The 18,815-nt window shown below is 36.4% G+C and overlaps 1 protein-coding gene across 2 annotated transcripts in view; it reads left to right on the top strand.

The window, feature by feature from the left end:
• GMDS (GDP-mannose 4,6-dehydratase) overlaps positions 1–18,815 on the top strand; it is a 641,507-nt gene that overhangs the window by 517,238 nt on the left and 105,454 nt on the right. For both annotated transcript variants that reach the window (XM_078055620.1, XM_036106055.2), the window contains exon 8: positions 289–407. In XM_078055620.1, the coding sequence (XP_077911746.1) occupies positions 289–407 (119 nt within the window). The remainder of the gene's footprint in view (positions 1–288; positions 408–18,815) is intronic.

Raw genomic sequence — 18,815 nt, 5'->3', positions numbered from 1 at the left:
TTTATTTATTCATTTTGGAGAGAGAGAGTGCGCATGTGGTGGGGCGGGGGAGGACGCACGAGGGAGAGGGAGAGAGAATTTAAGCAGACTGCACTCTGAGAGCAGAGCCCCGACATGGGACTTGATCTCAAGACCCTGCGATCATGACCTGAGCCAAAACCAAGAGTTGGTCGCTTAACTGACCATGCCACCCAAGCGCCCCTCCAATTACATGTTTCTGATACCATTATATTTCTCAAGTGACAGCTGGATGCACTTTGACTTGGATTTGCCTCTCTCTCTTTCTAGGCTATGTGGCTGATGTTGCAGAATGATGAGCCAGAGGATTTTGTCATAGCTACTGGGGAAGTCCATAGTGTTCGGGAATTTGTGGAGAAATCATTTTTGCATATTGGAAAAACCATCGTGTAAGTATGAATTGGTTTCTGGCCATTTATCAGACATTTGCTGGCAAGTTTGTATATGTGCTTGCTAGTCCTCCTTGGTTTTGTCTTTTTCCCCTTTTACTCTCTTATAAAACAATACATGGAGTTTCAGTATGAAACAGGGACTTTGTTCTTCACTGAATCCAATCCCAGTTATATTTTACCTTTTTTTATTTTTTAAAGGTTTTTAATTGTTTTTATTTATTTTTATTTTTTTTAATTGTTTTAATTTTAAACTTTTTACTATGGCTAACACATGGTTTACTGTGATTTTACTGTAGGTAATTCTGCTCTTACCAGATCAATGTGATAATATTATACAATTGCTTTTAATATTTTCGTCTATGTTTTAAAAATTTGAAACCGCAAAAAACTTAGAGAAAAATTTCAAATCCATTACAAACAATCTTCTTTTCTTTGAACCAATGAGAGTAGGTTGCCAACCTGATGCCCCATCATCCTGGACTTTTGTGCGTATTTCCTATAAATATTCTCCTTCATAAACACAGTACAATCATCAAAATCAGGAATTCACAATGATAAGTTACTACTGTCTAATCCTCAGATCTCTTTTGAGTTTTGCCAGTTGGGCAATGCTGTACTTTATACCAAAATGATCTAGTTTATAATCATGCGTTGCATTTATGTGTTGTGTTGGAGTCAGATTTTTATTGGAATGTTTGAAAGATTTGTCAGAAATCCTTTATTGTAGATGGAAAATTTTTCTTTTTTGGTAATTTTTTTATTGTGGTTATATATATATATATATATATATGTGTGTGTGTGTGTATACATATATATACACGCAATTTGCTATCTTAACCATTTTTAAGTATACATTTCAGTGACATTAAGTATAGTCACAATGTTATGTAATCATCACCACCATCCATCTCCAGAACTTTTTAATCTTCCCCAACTAAAACTCTGTACTCATTAAATAGTAACTTGCCATCCACCCCTTCCCCCAGCCTTTACTTTACGTCTCAAAGAATTTGCCTACTCTTGGTACCTCATACAAATTGAATCATACAGTATCTGTCCTTAGTGTTTGGCTTATTTCACAAAACTTAATATCTTCAAGATTGATCCATGTTGTAGCCTGTATCAGCATTTCATTCCTTTTTAAGGTTGAATAATACTTCGTTATATGTATTTGCTACATTTTGTTTATCCATTCATCTTTTGTTGAACACTGGGTCCCTTCCAAAGTTTGGCTATTGCAAATCATGCTACTGTGAATATGGATATACAAATATTCATTTGAGTCCTTCCTTTCAATTCTTTTGAATATATACTTAGTAGTAGAATTCCTGGGTCATATGATTATGTTTAACTTTTTGAGGAGCTGCCAAACTATTTTCCAAGATTCATTTTTGAAATATAAGAAAGGACTTCTACTTTGAGCTATGATAAAATGACAGAAATCAGATTAAACCTTCTATCTTAAAAAAAAATTAAACTACATAAAATATATGAAATAATTGTTTTAGACATTGGACAACAGGTAGTGCAGGTCTGTGATCCCTGATAGAAAAGAAACAAATGAGGTGAGCCCTGCAATCACTCTGGGCCTCTTCCTAGAGGCACAGTCTCAACCATGGAACATGAAAGAGGCACTCCAATAGAGAACAACTGTTTTTGCTGAGTTGAGGAGGTGAGGTAGAGGTCAGAATTTAGAGAGTCTGAGGCACCTAACGTTAAGGGGCAGAGTTCTAGAAAGGTGGGCTCTACAAAGAAAAAAGAACTCCAGAAATCTGCATAAGGACCCCATTCAGTTTGTATTGAATAATAAGATGTAGAAGTATTAGAAGAAATTCCATAAGTTTAGATGAAGAAATATCTGGGAACTGGGAACTGGACATTCCTCAGAGCTTACTCAAGTCTGGGAGTCATTTGCATTTCAGCCAGCCTCAATGGAGAGATGTTATTCATCACTCAGAGAAGTAATACAGATTCTAGAGGGCTATGTCTCAGTAATGTGGCTAATCCTGAAAGTAAAGGCTACTCCAGACTTAGGCTAACAAAGTTTAAGTACGAACTTCAAAAGGATCAAACTGGACACAAGGAACAAATCCCTACCATAACAAAGCCCAATGTTCTTCAAAAGAAGACAGTAAAATCTAGACCCAACAACATAAAATTCTTAACATTCAGCATTCAATAAAAAATTAGTAAGAGTGTCAAGAAGCAGGAAAATATGACCTATAACCAAGAGAAAAATCAATTAGTAAAAACAGTCTGAGGAATAATAGAGATGTTATAAGCACTCAAGGATATTAAAAAACTATTATAACTATGCTCAACTATTGAAAAAAAAACATAGGTTTAGTGAGAAGACAGGGAAAATATATATTTAAAAATAGCTAGATGGAGTTTCTAGAGATGGAAAATTAAATATCTGAAATGAAAAATTCACTGTTGGCATCAAGAACAGATTAGATACTGCAGAAGAAAGGATTGTTGAACTATAAGTATATAGAAGTATAATAATAGAAATGATCCAAGATGAAACATAGAAAAAAAAAAAGACTGAAGAAGGAAAAAAAAGACCGAAAAACAGAGTCTCAGTGACCTGTGGAACAATATCAAACAACATAACATGTGTAATTGGAGTCCCAGGAGAAAGAGGGAATAGGGCACAGAGAAAGAATTAAATATTGGCCAAAATTTCCCCAAATTTGGTGAAAACAATAAAATCACAGATCCTTAAGAGACTTAATATATCCCAAACAGGATTAACACAAAGAAAATTTCACCAGGATACATCATAATCAAATTACTGAAAATAAGTGCTAAAGAGAAAATCTTAAAGGCAGCCAGAGAAAAAAGAGAATTATTTACAGAGGAACAAATTAAAAGAAAGTTTTGTTATCAAAAACTATGTAAGACAAAAGACAATGGAGTAACATCTTTAAACTGCTGAAGGAAACCTACAACCTAGAATTCTATACCCAGAGAAACTTTTTCAAAAATGGAGGTGAATTACAGAGGGAGGAACATCAGAATAACGTCAGACCTATCCACAGAGACCTGGCAAGCCAGAAAGGCCTGGCAAGACATATTCAGGGTACTAAATGAGAAGAACATGCAGCCAAGAATACTTTATCTGGCAAGGCTTTCATTTAGAATGGATGGAGAGATGCAGAACTTCCAAGACAGGCAGAAGTTGAAAGAATATGTGACCACTAAGCCGGCCCTGCAAGAAAGGGGGGTTCTATAAAAGGAGAAAGATCCCAAGAGTGATATACAACAGAAATTTACAGGGACAATCTATAAAAACAATGTCTTCACAGGCAACATGATGACAATTAATTCATATCTTTCAATAATCACTCAGCGTGAATGGCCTAAACGCTCCCATAAAACAGCACAGGGTTGCAGATTGGATAAAAAGACAGGACCCATTCATATGCTGTCTACAAGAGACTCATTTTGAACCTAAAGTTACTTCCAGACTGAAAGTGAAGGGATGGAGATCCATCTTCCATGCCAGCGGACCTCAAAAGAAAGCTGGGGTAGCAATTCTTATATCAGACAAATTAGATTTTAAACTAAAGTCTGTAATAAGAGATACAGAAGGACACTATATCATTCTTAAAGGCTCTATCCAACAAGAAGATCTAACAATTGTAAATATCTATGCCGCCAACATGGGAGCAGCCATCTACATAAGCCAACTGTTAACCAATATAAAGAGTCATATTGATAACAATACGTTAATTTTAGGAGACCTCAGTACTCCACTTTCAGCAATGGACAGATCATCTAAGCAGAAAATCAACAAGGAAACAAGAGCTTTGAATGATACATTGGACCAGATGGACCTCATAGATATTTACAGAACATTCCACCCTAAAACAACAGAATACTCATTCTTCTCGAGCTCACATGGAACTTTCTCCAAAATAGACCACATACTGGGTCACAAATCAGGTCTCAAGCAATACCAAAAGATTGAGATTATTCCCTGCATATTCTCAGACCACAATGCTCTAAAACTGGAACTCAATCACAAGAAAAAATTTGGCAGAAATTCAAACACTTGGAAGCTAAAGACCACTCTGCTCAAGAATGTTTGGGTCAACCAGGAAATCAAAGAAGAACTTAAACAATTCATGGAAATCAATGAGAACGAAAACACATCGGTCCAAAACCTATGGGATACTGCAAAGGCGGTCCTAAGGGGGAAATACATAGCCATCCAAGCCTCACTCAAAAAAACAGAAAAATCCCGAATTCACCAACTAACTCTACACCTTAAAGAACTAGAGAAAAAGCAACAAACGATGCCTAAGCCACGCATCAGAAGAGAAATAATTAAAATTAGAGCAGAAATCAATGAATTAGAAACCAGAAACACAGTAGATCAGATCAACAAAACTAGTAGTTGGTTCTTTGAAAGAATTAATAATATCGATAAACCACTGGCCAGAATTATCCAAAAGAAAAGAGAAAGGACCTAAATTAATAAAATTATGAATGAAAGGGGAGAGATCATGACTAACACCAAGGAAATAGAAACAATTATTAGAAATTATTATCAACAACTATATGCCAATAAACTGAGCAATCTGGATGAAATGGAGGCCTTCCTGGAAACCTATAAGCTGCCAAGACTGAAACAGGAAGAAATTGACAACCTGAATAGGCCGATAACCAGTAATGAGATTGAAGCAGTGATCAAAAACCTCCCAAAAACAAGAGTCCAGGGCCTGATGGATCCCCTGGGGAATTCTACCAAACATTCAAAGAAGAAATAATACCTATTCTACTGAAGCTGTTTCAAAAAATAGAAACAGAAGGAAAACTTCCAAACTCATTCTATGAGGCCAGCATTACCTTAATCCCGAAACCAGGCAAAGACCCCATCAAAAAGGAGAATTTCAGACCAATATCCCTGATGAATATGGATTCCAAAATCCTCAACAAAATCCTAACTAATAGGATCCAACAATACATTAAAAGGATCATCCACCATGACCAAGTGGGATTTTTCCCCGGGATGCAAGCGTGGTTCAACATTCGCAAATCAATTAATGTGATAGAACACATTAATAAGAGAAGGGAGAAGAACCATATGGTCCTCTCAATTGATGCAGAAAAAGCATTTGACAAAATACAACATCCTTTCCTGATTAAAACTCTTCAGAGTATAGGGATAGAGGGACCATTCCTTAAGTTCATAAAATCCATCTATGAAAAACCCACAGCGAATATCATCCTCAATGGGGAAAAGCTGAGAGTCTTTCCCTTAAGATCAGGAACACGTCAAGGATGCCCACTCTCGCCACTATTGTTCAACATAGTACTAGAAGTCTTAGCAACAGCAATCAGACAACAAAAAGAAATAAAAGGTATTCAAATCGGCAAAGAAGTCAAACTCTCTCTTTTCGCAGACGACATGATACTTTATGTGGAAAACCCAAAAGACTCCACCCCCAAATTACTAGAACTCATCCAGCAATTCAGTAATGTGGCAGGATACAAAATCAATGCACAGAAATCAGTTGCTTTCTTATACACTAACAATGCAACTGTAGAAAGAGAAATTAGACAAACGATTCCATTTACAATAGCACCAAAAACCATAAGATACCTCAGAATAAACCTAACCAAAGAGATAAAGGATCTATACTCTAGGAACTACAAAACACTCATGAAAGAAATTGAAGAAGACACAAAAAGATGGAAAAATATTCCATGCTCATGGATCGGAAGAATAAACATTGTTAAAATGTCTATGCTACCCAGAGCAATGCCATCCTGATCAAAATTCCAATGACATTTTTCAAAGTGCTGGAACAAACAATCCTAAAATTTGTATGGAATCAGAAAAGACCCCGAATCACCAAGGAAATGTTGAAAAAGAAAAACAAAGCTGGGGGCATCACGTTGCCCAATTTCAAGCTATATTACAAAGCTGTGATCACCAAGACAGCATGGTACTGGCACAAAAACAGACATATAGACCAATGGAACAGAATAGAGAGCGCAGATATGGACCCTCAACTCTATGGTCAAATAATCTTTGACAAAGCAGGAAAAAACATGCAATGGAAAAAAGACAGTCTCTTCAATAAATGGTGCTGGGAAAATTGGACAGCCACATGCAGAAGAATGAAACTGGACCATTCTCTAACACCATTCACAAAGATAAACTCAAAGTGGATGAAAGACCTCAATGTGAGACAGGAATCCATCAAAATCCTAGAGGAGAACATAGGCAGTAACCTCTTTGACATCGCCCACAGCAGATTCTTTCAAGATACATCTCCAAAAGCTAGTGAAACAAAAGCAAAAATGAACTTTTGGGACTTCATCAAGATAAAAAGCTTCTGAACAGCAAAGGAAACAGTCAACAAAACAAAGAGGCAACCCACAGAATGGGAGAAGATATTTGCAAATGACACTACAGATAAAGGGCTGGTATCCAAGATCTATAAAGAACTTCTCAAACTCAACACCCAAAAAAAACAAATAATCAAGTCGAAAAGTGGGCAGAAGATATGAAAAGACACTTCTCTGAAGAAGACATACAAATGGCTAACAGACACATGAAAAAATGTTCATCATCATTAGCCATCAGGGAAATCCAAATCAAAACCACACTGAGATACCACCTTACACCAGTTAGAATGGCAAAAATGGACAGGGAAAGAAACAACAAATGTTGGAGAGGTTGTGGAGAAAGGGGAACCCTCTTACACTGTTGGTGGGAATGCAAGTTGGTACAGCCACTTTGGAAAACAGTGTGGAGGTGCCTCAAAAATTTAAAAATAGAACTACCCTATGACCCAGCAATTGCACTCCTGGGTATTTATCCCAAAGACACAGATGTAGTGAAAAGAAGGGCCATATGCACCCCAATGTTCATAGCAGCAATGTCCGCAATAGCCAAACTGTGGAAAGAGCCGAGATGCCCTTCCAACAGAGGAATGGATAAAGAAGATGTGGTCCATATATACAATGGAATATTACTCAGCCATCAGAAAAGATGAATACCCAACTTTTACATCAACATGGATGGGACTGGAGGAGATTATGCTAAGTGAAATAAGTCAAGCAGAGAAAGTCAATTATCATATGGTTTCACTTATTTGTGGAACATAAGGAATAGCATGGAGGACATTAGGAGAAGGAAGGGAAAAATGGGGGGAGGGAATTGGAGGGAGAGATGAATCATGAGAGACTATGGACTCTGAGAAACAAACAGGGTTTTAGAGGGGAGGGGGAGAGAGGATTGGTTAGCCCGGTGGTGGGTATTAAGGAGGGCAGGTACTGCATGGAGCACTGGGTGTTATACGAAAACAATGGATGGTAGATCACCACATCAAAAACCAATGATGTATTGTATGGTGACTAACATAACATAATAAAATTAAAAAAAAAGTGGAGGTGAAATAAAGACTATTTTCAGACAAACAAAGGCTGAAATAGTATATTGTTAGCAGACATTTAGACAAAAGGAAAATGATACTAATTCAAAGCGTGGATCCCTAGGGGGGAGTGAAGATCAAAGAAACAGTAAAAATATGGGAAAACATAAAAGGTTTTTTCCCTCATTTTAAAATCTCTTTAAAAAGCAATTGGTTGAAAGTAAAAATCATAACAATATATTATGAAATTTCTAATATGCATAAATAAATTGTATGACAACAGTAGCATAAAGTATGGGGTAGGATGGAAGCATTTCATTATTATATTGTTTTTAAGATTCTTACACTAGATGCAAATTGATATAAAATTATTCAGAGAGAGTTTGCAGTAAGTTGAGGTGCATACTACAAACTCCAGAGAAACTACTACAAACAAAATAAAAAATAGCAATAAGGCAATGGTGAAGTTAAAATGGAATCCTAAAAAGTGTTTAGTCTAAAATAAAGAAGGAGAAGAGACAATGGGAACAAATAACAGTTGGGACAAATACAAAACAAATAGTAACTGTATTGATGACTACATCCATTAAATGCTCTAAAGGGAGATTTGTTGTACTTGATAAAAAAGCAATATGCCATCTACAAGACACACGCATTAAATATAAACATATAGGTTAAAAGTAAAAAGATGAAAAGAGAAAAAATACAAACACTGATCATAAAAGACCTGGAGTGGCTATATTTATATGTGACAAATTAGACTTCATTTCATTAGAAGGAATGAGTCATTTCATAATTTTAAAAGGATCAATTCATCATGAAGACATAACAATTTTAAATATATATATATATACCCCATTACCATTAGTTCAAAATACTGACAGAACTGAGGAAAAATAGACAAAACTTATATTTGAGTACTTCAACACTCTTCTCACCATAATTGACAGAACAAGTAAACAGAAAATCTTTGAGGATAGAAAAGACCAGAACAACATAATAAATCTACTTGACCAAATGACATTTGTAGAACATACCACCCACCTAGCCCAGAGCAGCAGAATACATATATATGCAAATGCACTTGTAACGTTCACCAAAATAGACCATATTCAGTGCCATAAAGAAGTTTATAAATTTTAAAGTATTAAAATTGCAAGAATATGTTTTCTGACCAAAATGAAATTTAATTAGAAATTAATAACAAAAAAATATTAAAGATCCCCAAACATTTGGAAACTAAACAACACACTTCTAAATAAGTCACAGGCTAAAGAAATCACAAGGAAAATTAGAATATATTTTAAACTAAATGAAAATGGGAACAGCATGCCAAAATTTGTGGGATCCAGCTAAAGCAATGCTTAAAGAGAAGTTTGTGGCTTTGAACACTAATATTAAAAAAAAGAAGAAGAAAGATCCCAAACTAGTTATCCATCATAAGAAGAAGCTTCCACTGTAAGAAGCCGGAAGAAGAGCAAATTAAACCCAAAGCAAACAGAAAGAAGAAATCATAAATGTAAGATTTCTTCTTACGTGAACAGAGATTGATGAAATAGAAAGCAGAAAAACAGTGGAGAAAATCAGTGCAACCCCAACCTGGATAAACCTTTATCCAGACTGATCAGGGAAAAAAGAGAAGACACAAATTGTATATATTAGAAATAAAGGAAGGAACATCACTACAGATCCTGCAGATATTAGCAGAATAATAAGGATATATTATGAACAACTTTTGCCAGTGACCTTTTCAAACTAGAGGAAATGGACAAATTCTGTAAAAGACACCTTGCCAAAACTGACTCAAGAAAAAATAGAAATCTTGGTTCTATCTCTGTTAGAGAACTTAAGTTTGAGCATTTAAGGAAGAAAATAATACCCTTCCTATAAACACTTAGAAGAGAGAATACTTCCTAACTCATTTTATGAGGCCAACATTACCCTAATACTAAAAACAGAAACTGTTTACAAGAAAAGAAGTGTACAGACTAGTATTCCACATGAACATCGAAACAAAAAATCATTAAGAAAATATTAGCAAATTGAATCTAACAATATATAAAAAGTTGACCAAGTGGGACTTATCCTAGGAATGCAAAATGAGTTTAACATTTAAATCTTTTTTAAATGTTAAAATTTAACATTTAAAAATCAATGTAATTCACTGTATTTTAAAAAACAGAAAAGAGAAACCATGTGATTTGTTTCAATAGTTGCAGAAAAAGCATTTGAAAAAGATTCAATGACTATTTATTATTAAAGAAAAAAAACTTTCAACACACCAGGAACTGAAGGAAATTTCCTCAAGTTGATAAATAGCCTCTGAGAAAACCCAACAACTAACATCATACTTAATGTTGACAGACTGAATGCTTTTCCCCTAAAAATCAGGATCAAGGAAAGGATGTCTCCTTTTATTATTCCTTTTCAAAATTGTCTTGAAGATCCTAGCCAAAAATAAAACAAGAAAAATAAATGAAAGGAAGAAGTATATCTGTCTTTATTCACTGATAGCATGTTGGAGTACATATAAAACTTTAAGTATTCTGCCATTGAAACAACTACTAAAACTAACAGGTGTATTTAGCACTGTCATAAGGTACAAAATCTATACATAAAAATCAATTTTATTTCTATGTACTGCCAATGAACAATTGGAAACTGAAATTTTTTAAAAAGCACAATAACACTTATAATAGAATCAGAAAAATATGAAATACTTAGAGATGAATTTAATAAAATATATGAAAGATTTGTACACTACAACCTGAAGAAAAACATTGATGAGAGAAACCAAAATAGCCCTAAATAAATAGAGGGATATACCGTGTTCTTGGATTAGAGGACTGAATGGTGATAAAATGTAGATTCTCCTCAAATGAATCTATAGATTCAGTGCAGTCCCAATCAAAATCACAGTCTTTTTTGATAAATATTGACAGGCTGATTCTAAAATTTATATGGAACTGCAAAGGATCTAGAATCATTTTGAAAAAGAAGATCAAACTTCTTTAAACACTTAATCTGCATGATATTGACATAAGGATAGATTTATAGATCAATGAAACAGAATATAAAGCCCAGAAATAGACTAACACTTGTGCCACCAATTGAATTTTTACGAAGATGTCAAGGTAATTAATTGGGGAAGGATAGTCTTTTTAACAAATCGTGCTGGAATCATGAATAGCCATCCCATATGGGGTGGGGAGTGAAACTCAATCCATAAATCACACCACACAGAAATTAATTGAAAAAGGATCATAGCTAAAAATGTAAGAGTTAAAACTAAAAAACCATTAGATGTAAACATAGGGGAAAGGCTTTGCAACTTCGAGGTAGGCAAAGATATCTTAAGTCGTTTTTCTACTAGGTTGAGTTATAAGAGTTTTTACGTTTTGCAAATATATTCTCTCAATCCCCGACTGCCTTTTCAGTTTCTCAACAGTGCCTTTCAAGTAGCAAAAATTTTACAGATTCGTGTAATGCAATTTATTATTCTTTATGGCTTTTTGGTTTCTGTGTGTGTTTGCAGTGAATGTTTATATCAATTTTGGGTGAAGCCAAGGATTTCTTAGGACACCAAAAGCAAGAGCCATAAAAGGAAAAAATTGACAAACTGAATATCACAATTAAAAACCTCGGCTCTTTGAAAGCGACCATTAAGAAAATGAAAAGGCAAGCATGGTCTGGGAGAAAATAAGTGTAATATTTATATCGGAAAAAGGACTTCTATCTGGACATGGAAAGATCACCTATAACTCAAAAATAAGAAGATAAATGACTCAATTAAAAAAATGGGTTCAGTATCTGAACAAATAACTTCACACAAGAAAATATACAAATAGCTTATTTAGCACATGAAAAGATGCTCAACAAGACTAGTCAACTGGGAAATGCTCATTAAAAGCACAAAGTAATACCACTACACCCCCAGTAGAATGACCACAATGCCACACTGCCCAAGTATTGATGAGGATGTTGAAATCGCTAGAGCTCTCATACATTAGTGATGAAAGTATAAATGGTACAACCACTTTGAAAAATAGTTTGGCTTTCTTATAAAATCAAATCTATATTTTTCATATGACCAGCAATTTTCCTAGACATTTACCAAAGAAAAATGAAAATGTGTATCCACATAGAGACTTATACATGAATATGTACAATGGCTTTATTCCTAATAAAGCATCGCCTTCCCTAACATTCAATCAATGAGTAAATGAATAAACAAATGTTATGTATCTGTACAGTGGAATACTGTTTAGTTACAGAAAGGAGTGTACTAGGATTAATCTTAAAATCTAATGAGTTTAAAATCTAAGCATAATTGCTTGGTGAAAGAAGTCAGCCACAAAAGAGTACATACTGTATAATTCTATTTATGTGATATTCTAGGAAAGAATAATGTGTCGGACTGATAGAAAGCCAATCAGTGGTTGCTTGAGCATGACGGGCTGAGTTTGGGGTGGTGACTGGGAAAAAGAACAGGGAAACTTTTGAGGTGGTAGAAATGTCTCATATCTTGACTGTAGTGATGGCTGCATGAATGTGTGCATTTTTCAAACCTCATCAAACTATACACTTGTTAGACGTTTTAGTATTTGTAAATTATATCTCAATATAGTTGATTTTTTAATAAAAGGAATAGAAAACAAGGAACTTTAAGAGCCCATCATCAAAAAATATTTAAGTGAATTTAATCAAGTGTTATCACACTATTAAAAATAATGCTTAAGAGGCCTTTGAATAACGTGAAGTATGATTATGACAATGTTAAGTTAAAAAAAAAGGATACAAGTTTAGATCTGTTGTGTGACCTAAACTCCCTAAAACTATGCCTACAAAAGATTAGAAGAAAACACGCCAAAAATTTAACAATGGCAGTTTTTACATTGTGGAATTATGGGCAACTTTGGAATTCTACTGTATATATTGCTCTGTATCCAAATTGTCTGTGAGGAACTTGTATCCTTTTTTAGTGAGAAGTCACCTTACACCTTTTTTTTTTTTTTAATTAAGGGTAGTATTACAAATGAATCCCCAAAGAAGACTCTCTTTTGAAAAGTGGATGAGACTTGGCCATTCTCCCATCTTGGAGATAATGTTGTTTTCGTCACCAGGCCATTCTTTGACCTGTACTCCCATGAGCTGAATGCCTATTTTCTGACCTAGCATGGTCTCTCACAAAGTAGGATGCTGTTCCAGGAGATGTTGATGAAAGCATTCCATGTCTAGTTCATTTAGAAAATACTGACTATTATAACCCCCCCGTGGAGAATTGCCAGTAAAGAAACTGTTTAACTTTGTTTAACCCAACATTTTCCAAGCTTAATTTTTAAGTTTATATTAAAAGCTTACACAAACAAGAGTTCTGTGGATCACCCGCTGGGAAATGTTCTTCTGTCATTCAAACCTGAACAACAGATACCTGTTACGTCTGACTCCTTCCCCGTCTTCAGAAGTAGTGCTTGCCATTGGCAGTTTCTCTGAGAAGGCCCAGTAAAGTGGTTGAGTCGCTTTCACTAAAATCGATTTCAAATTTCAGGCAGTGGCCTTCATTTTGTTTCAAAAGGCAGACTAACCACAAATCAAGCTTTTAGTGGTTGTTAAAAATTGCCTGAGTGGTATATAACGTTTTAGTAAAATAAAAAGCTTTTTCCAAATTCTTCCAGAAAAGAGAGATTAATGTGAGGTGCTAATCACTCTGTCGCTTTCACGAGTCTTCTGGGTGGCTGTGCATCACACTGGCCACACCTGCCTGCCCAGCGCCCAGGACCTGCTCCACCTCTTTCTGTGTCATACCACTGGAGTTGTGGGAACAGAATGCTTACAGTGCATATTCTTCATAGTTTGTCTGAAAATATAAAATTCCTTCTCAGGGCTAGATAATAAAATCATGATGGCTTTGTGAATGCTGTCTGCAAGTTATGTTCTATTGTTTGTTTTTTTTCAATTTCCTTCCTCTGGATCTTCTTTGGCCCCATGCATCGGCATACCGATCTCAGCTGGAAGAAGAGCAGGGAAGCCACAGGCAATTTCATGTGCTAGGGCCAAGGCTGCTCCTTGGGCTTCAGAGTCCCCGTGCAGCTGTGAGCTTCGACGGGCCAGCAAGTCCTTCTTGGGAACGGTGTCCACACTGTCAGAAACCAGGCAGAAAGGAGCCAAGAAAACACACTGAGATCTGAACAAAGCTGGGAAGGCCAGGGAGAGTATTGTACCTTAGTAACTCATAGTTTTATTATAATTTGGGGAAACGTGCTTTTCTAGACCCTTCGGAAGTACAGACCTCTTTCTCCCGAGGATGCTGTTTTAATTTCTTTATTTCAGACTTGCTCGCTTTCATTCCTAAGACGTTTGTCCTTAATGTGTACGCAGCATGGCGTACTACTGTGTTGTAAAGGCACAGGACAGGTGCCATATTGCCTGAGCTTGAATCCCGGCCCCACAACTTCCAAAGAGAGTCATTTATCATCCCTGTGTCTCCATTTCCCAACTGTAAAGTGGGGGAAATAAGAATACCTACCTCACAGGGATGGCGTAAAGAGTAAATGGGTTAAATATATGTGAAGCCCCTAAAACAGTGCTTGATGCTTTGAAGCTCTATATAAGTATTTGCGATTAATAAATGGGTAATTCATTGAAAACATTTGTCAACAGTGAAAACAAGGGATAAATAAAATGTGGAAACAGTAACATTAGACAACTGATTGTATGTTGGAGACAAGAAATGTTTCATGTTGGTGTGGCCAGACAGAACTGAGCACACTCAGCAGAGAAAGGCCACTGCAGGGGGAAGAACACGCTTGCCCACTTGTAGGTGGATAGAGGTTAGGGATGTAATGAGACATCTCTTCGTCTCTAACTCCTGACCCCTTCTGAGAAGTAATCGGCCATTTATCAGAATTAGGACACCTTTTTGCTGAATCTGTCTCCTGTAGAGCAGATTCTCAAAATTTAACATTCTATGAATCCCTTGGAGTTCTTTTAAAATGCAAATTTGGAATCAGTAGGTCTGGGCAGGGCCTGAGATTCTGAATCTCTAACAAGATCCCAAGTGATGCCCGTGCTGCTGGTCCACGGAACACACTTTGAGTAGCAAAGCCTGAGAGAATTATGGAATATTGGGTTTGACATGAACCTTGACAATCATTGAGTCTAATCCCTTATCACTTTCTACCTTGTTTTAGTCATCTGCGACTCTGCCTACCTAGACGGTAGGCTCCTTCAGGGCAGAATCTAATTCTAGTTCCCTTCTGTATATTTCATTCTGCCCAGCATACTGTCAAGCATTTGGTAAATAAATCAACATTTTAATGAGTCAATTATGGAAAAATAATTTTTGGAAATTGGGGGATTTGACTTTAGGGTTTTTTGGAGGTGGGAAGGAGTACTTGCTTAAAAATGAAAGACTTAAAAATTCTAAGGCTTTCCATGAGAACAGTTCAGTGAGCACCTGCAACTGGTTTGTTCCTTCTTTTTCCATCCTGTCCCTCACATCTCCAGTATTCATAAGATCGCTTAAGTGCCAGTTGAATTTAATTGCAATTGGATTGAATTTATCATCTGATAAATTAAGGTAAAAAGAGTTCTCTGGACTTTCCATTTCTGCCATTAATAAATTCAGGAATGCGCTAAGATGAGATGAAGAAATCTAAAACCCAAGAGTCATACACACCTCTTTTTCTTCATATGGCTTGAAAGAGGTAGACCAAGAGATGACAGGAACCTCCAAAGAATAAAGCCAAAGTTTCTGGAAATTGCTTCTGGTCCTACCCTGACTAAACCAATCCCTAATATGAGATGAGATGCTACGCTTTTGTAATACAAGTTACCTCAGAGCCTAAGGAACTTTGGTTTATTTATTAATCATTAGGTACCCAATCCCACCAGTTCTTGATGAATCAAGTTCTTACAAATGAACTAATCATTTACTTTATAAAGTAATTTGCTTACTTCAAAAATATTATAATAGCAATCTGTCAAAAATAACCTGAAAATTGGAGAATGTCCAAGAGCTTATCTTTCTGGAAAAATGTAACATGCTTTCCTATAACATTTTACATTTTAAAGCATTTGACAGTGCTTAAATCCCAAGACTATGTGGAAGTCCTTAAACACATGACCAACATCCTTGTTTCTAGTGTTCTTTTTTTTTTTTAAAGATTTTATTTATTTATTTGACAGAGAGATAGAGAGAGAGAACAAGTAGGCAGAGAGGCAGGCAGAGGGAGAGGGAGAAGCAGGCTCCCCGCCGATCAGGGAGCCCGATGCGGGGCTCGATCCCAGGACCCTGGGATCATGACCTGAGCCGAAGGCAGCTGCTTGACCAACTGAGCCACCCAGGCGCCCCGTTTCTAGTGTTCTTAAGGTAATTTTGTTTCTGAATTGTAATATATAGAGCAAAAAATTTTAATTCGAATTACTTTGGATAAATCATTTTTCATTCACTTGCATTTCCTTCCTTACTTGCCAGCTGACTTATAAATTTGTTTTCCATAAAAAATATTTTGCAGGAAACTAATTAACATTAGTTAGAGAAATTAAAGAAGGTGAAGGCAAAGATACAGCCATTTTTGTTTTAAATTCAATGTTGCAAGTTGAAAATTTAAACAAAAATTAGAAGTGTACCTTTGCAATGTAATTTTGTCATATGGATTATCTTTATGCCCTCAATTTCCTATTTTACAGAAGATATTTCATGTTCAAGAAGATTTTCCATATTCTTTTGTGGACTTAACAATTTATTGTGGATTACTTATGTTGGGATTGAGGGGTTTTTTTTACACCTTTTAAATATAGAATTCATGTTGCTTTTAAACAACCCTCTGAAGGCTTTATTAAAAATGTATACTTTAGAAGAAATCAATATCCTCCACTGTACAGTGGAGGCAAGTTAACATCTTAGTCTGTAAAAAAATGTGCACTTTGTGTTTTCTTAAGGAATCACACATGACATTTTTAGGGGTGTTCTACTGAGCTCTAAAAGTTATGAAGGATGATATAAAATAAATTCTTTTTTTTTTTGGTGTGTTAAATATCCATGCTAATAAAGCTTTAAACATAATGAAAGTATTTATACTAGGAAGGAGAGACAAGTGAATGAGCACTTTTAGTAGTCAGAATTTTTTTTGTTTTTAAGGAAGTGAAACCGAACTCAAAATATCCTTGGAGACAGTTGGGTCTAGGACTTGGTAGTCTATCAGGGCTCTCTCTGCTTCTTTGAATGCTTCCTTCATTCCCTCAGCATGTCCCTAGGGCAGAGGACATCATTGATAGCATGTCTGGGGACATAGACTAACACAGTGAATGATGAATAGAACCTTTTCGATAGTTATCCAGGTAGAAAACTCCTGAGGAAGGATTCTGCCTGGCCCCAATGGGCCCATGGTAATCTCTAGACCATTCGCGGAAGCCAGAGTATGGGGCCAGTTCCTAGTTCCCGTCCTGTTGTTAGGGAGAGAGAATTCTGTGCTTGGCAGCCCCATAGAAGTCCCTGGTCTAACCGGGAGAGGATCAAGGTCCTTCCCCAACAGGGGGATGTTATTTCTAGAAGAAAGGCAGAAAATGGTGCTAAGCAGACAAAAACAACATGTTCACATAGCATTTAATGATCATTTAGTATAAGCCCAAAAGTGTGCTATGAGCTGCCCACTTATTCAGTTTAATTCCAGGGCTGGGGGCACTGTTTTCACTGAGAAGGAAACTGAGGCACAGTGAGGTTAAGTATCCTCCAAAGGTTATTCAGCTAAGTGAGGGGTAGAACCACGGTATAAACTGAGCATTTTCTGACTCAAAACGCCCTTTCTTTATATTGTATTTTTCCTCCTACTCATTTCCATGCTTCAAAAATACTCTGAAATGTGATGGTTGCATGCTAACAGTGGAGTCACATCATAAGCAAAGAGCTTGAAAAACCAGATCCAGGCCCACATGCCTCTATGAAAGGGAAGCCCCGAACAGAATGCCAAGGGAGCCAAAGAAGTTAAATTTTGGCTTTTGAGCCCTCAAGAGCCCAAGTTCTGATGAAAAAAGCAAGATTTGAAGGCTCTTCCAAGCATAATCTTCGCTCTCTGCAGTTTTGTTTCTAAGCTCTGTCACTAGAAGCAAATCCCCCCTAACCTGTAGCACCACTCGTAGTTCCTTGAGCACCTCCTGTCCTTTGAGATCTGCAGTTGTAAGCGAATGAGACAGGCCGGGCATCTGTCTCAGTCACCATTGTCCTCAGTGCTTACAACAGCTGGCCTATAGTAGGTTACTCTATGGTACCTTCTTACTTGAGCCCAAATGGATATCCAAAAGCCAGCTTGTCCAGAAAAACCTTCCAAGAATGCTCCTTATCACCCTGACTTCTCCAAGTTAGGTTCATCATGGGTCAGTTGCTCATGGTGGTGACAGCTCTAGAAAAGCCACTATGCTTCTTACCCCTGGGAGCTACTAAGGAGGGATGATAAGGACCTTACTTTACACAAGGGTGTGGAGATGGAGCATGTGGGCTGACCTGAGAAAGACTTAGCATCAGTAGGGTTTGGTGAACAACTGGCTATAGAAGGTGAGGGAGAGCTTCATTAGTGGTGCCATCAGTTGAGATAAAAAGCTTTCTGCCTGCTCACAGTTTTTACCTGCTGTGCTTTATGTGCTTAAAGAAAAGTTACAGATATTTTCTCTAAACTGAAATTTTTCTTTATCCTCATTATTACAAGACTGTCATATCAGACACACCAATCGGCATCTGGAGTGTTCTCATTTTAGCTGTTTTAAGATCTGTTATCACTCTCCAATTCTGTTATTGTTTTTGAAATTATCTTGTAATTTTCACTGAAAAAGCTTGGAAAATGTGTTGCCATCTGTATTTTAGACTTGGTACCAATATTTACTGTTGTGTTTTTGATATCATTTTGAGTGAGTTTTGCTTTGAATTTATTAGAAAATAGCACATCCATTTCAGTGTGGGTGAGTAGAAGATGCTCGGGAACAGATCGGTACCAAGTGCAATCCTGATAAAATTTAA

This window comes from Halichoerus grypus, chromosome 9 (genome assembly GCF_964656455.1).
Source record: "Halichoerus grypus chromosome 9, mHalGry1.hap1.1, whole genome shotgun sequence".
Classification (NCBI taxonomy): Eukaryota; Metazoa; Chordata; class Mammalia; order Carnivora; family Phocidae; genus Halichoerus; species Halichoerus grypus.
This window is presented reverse-complemented; position numbering and strand designations above follow the sequence as displayed.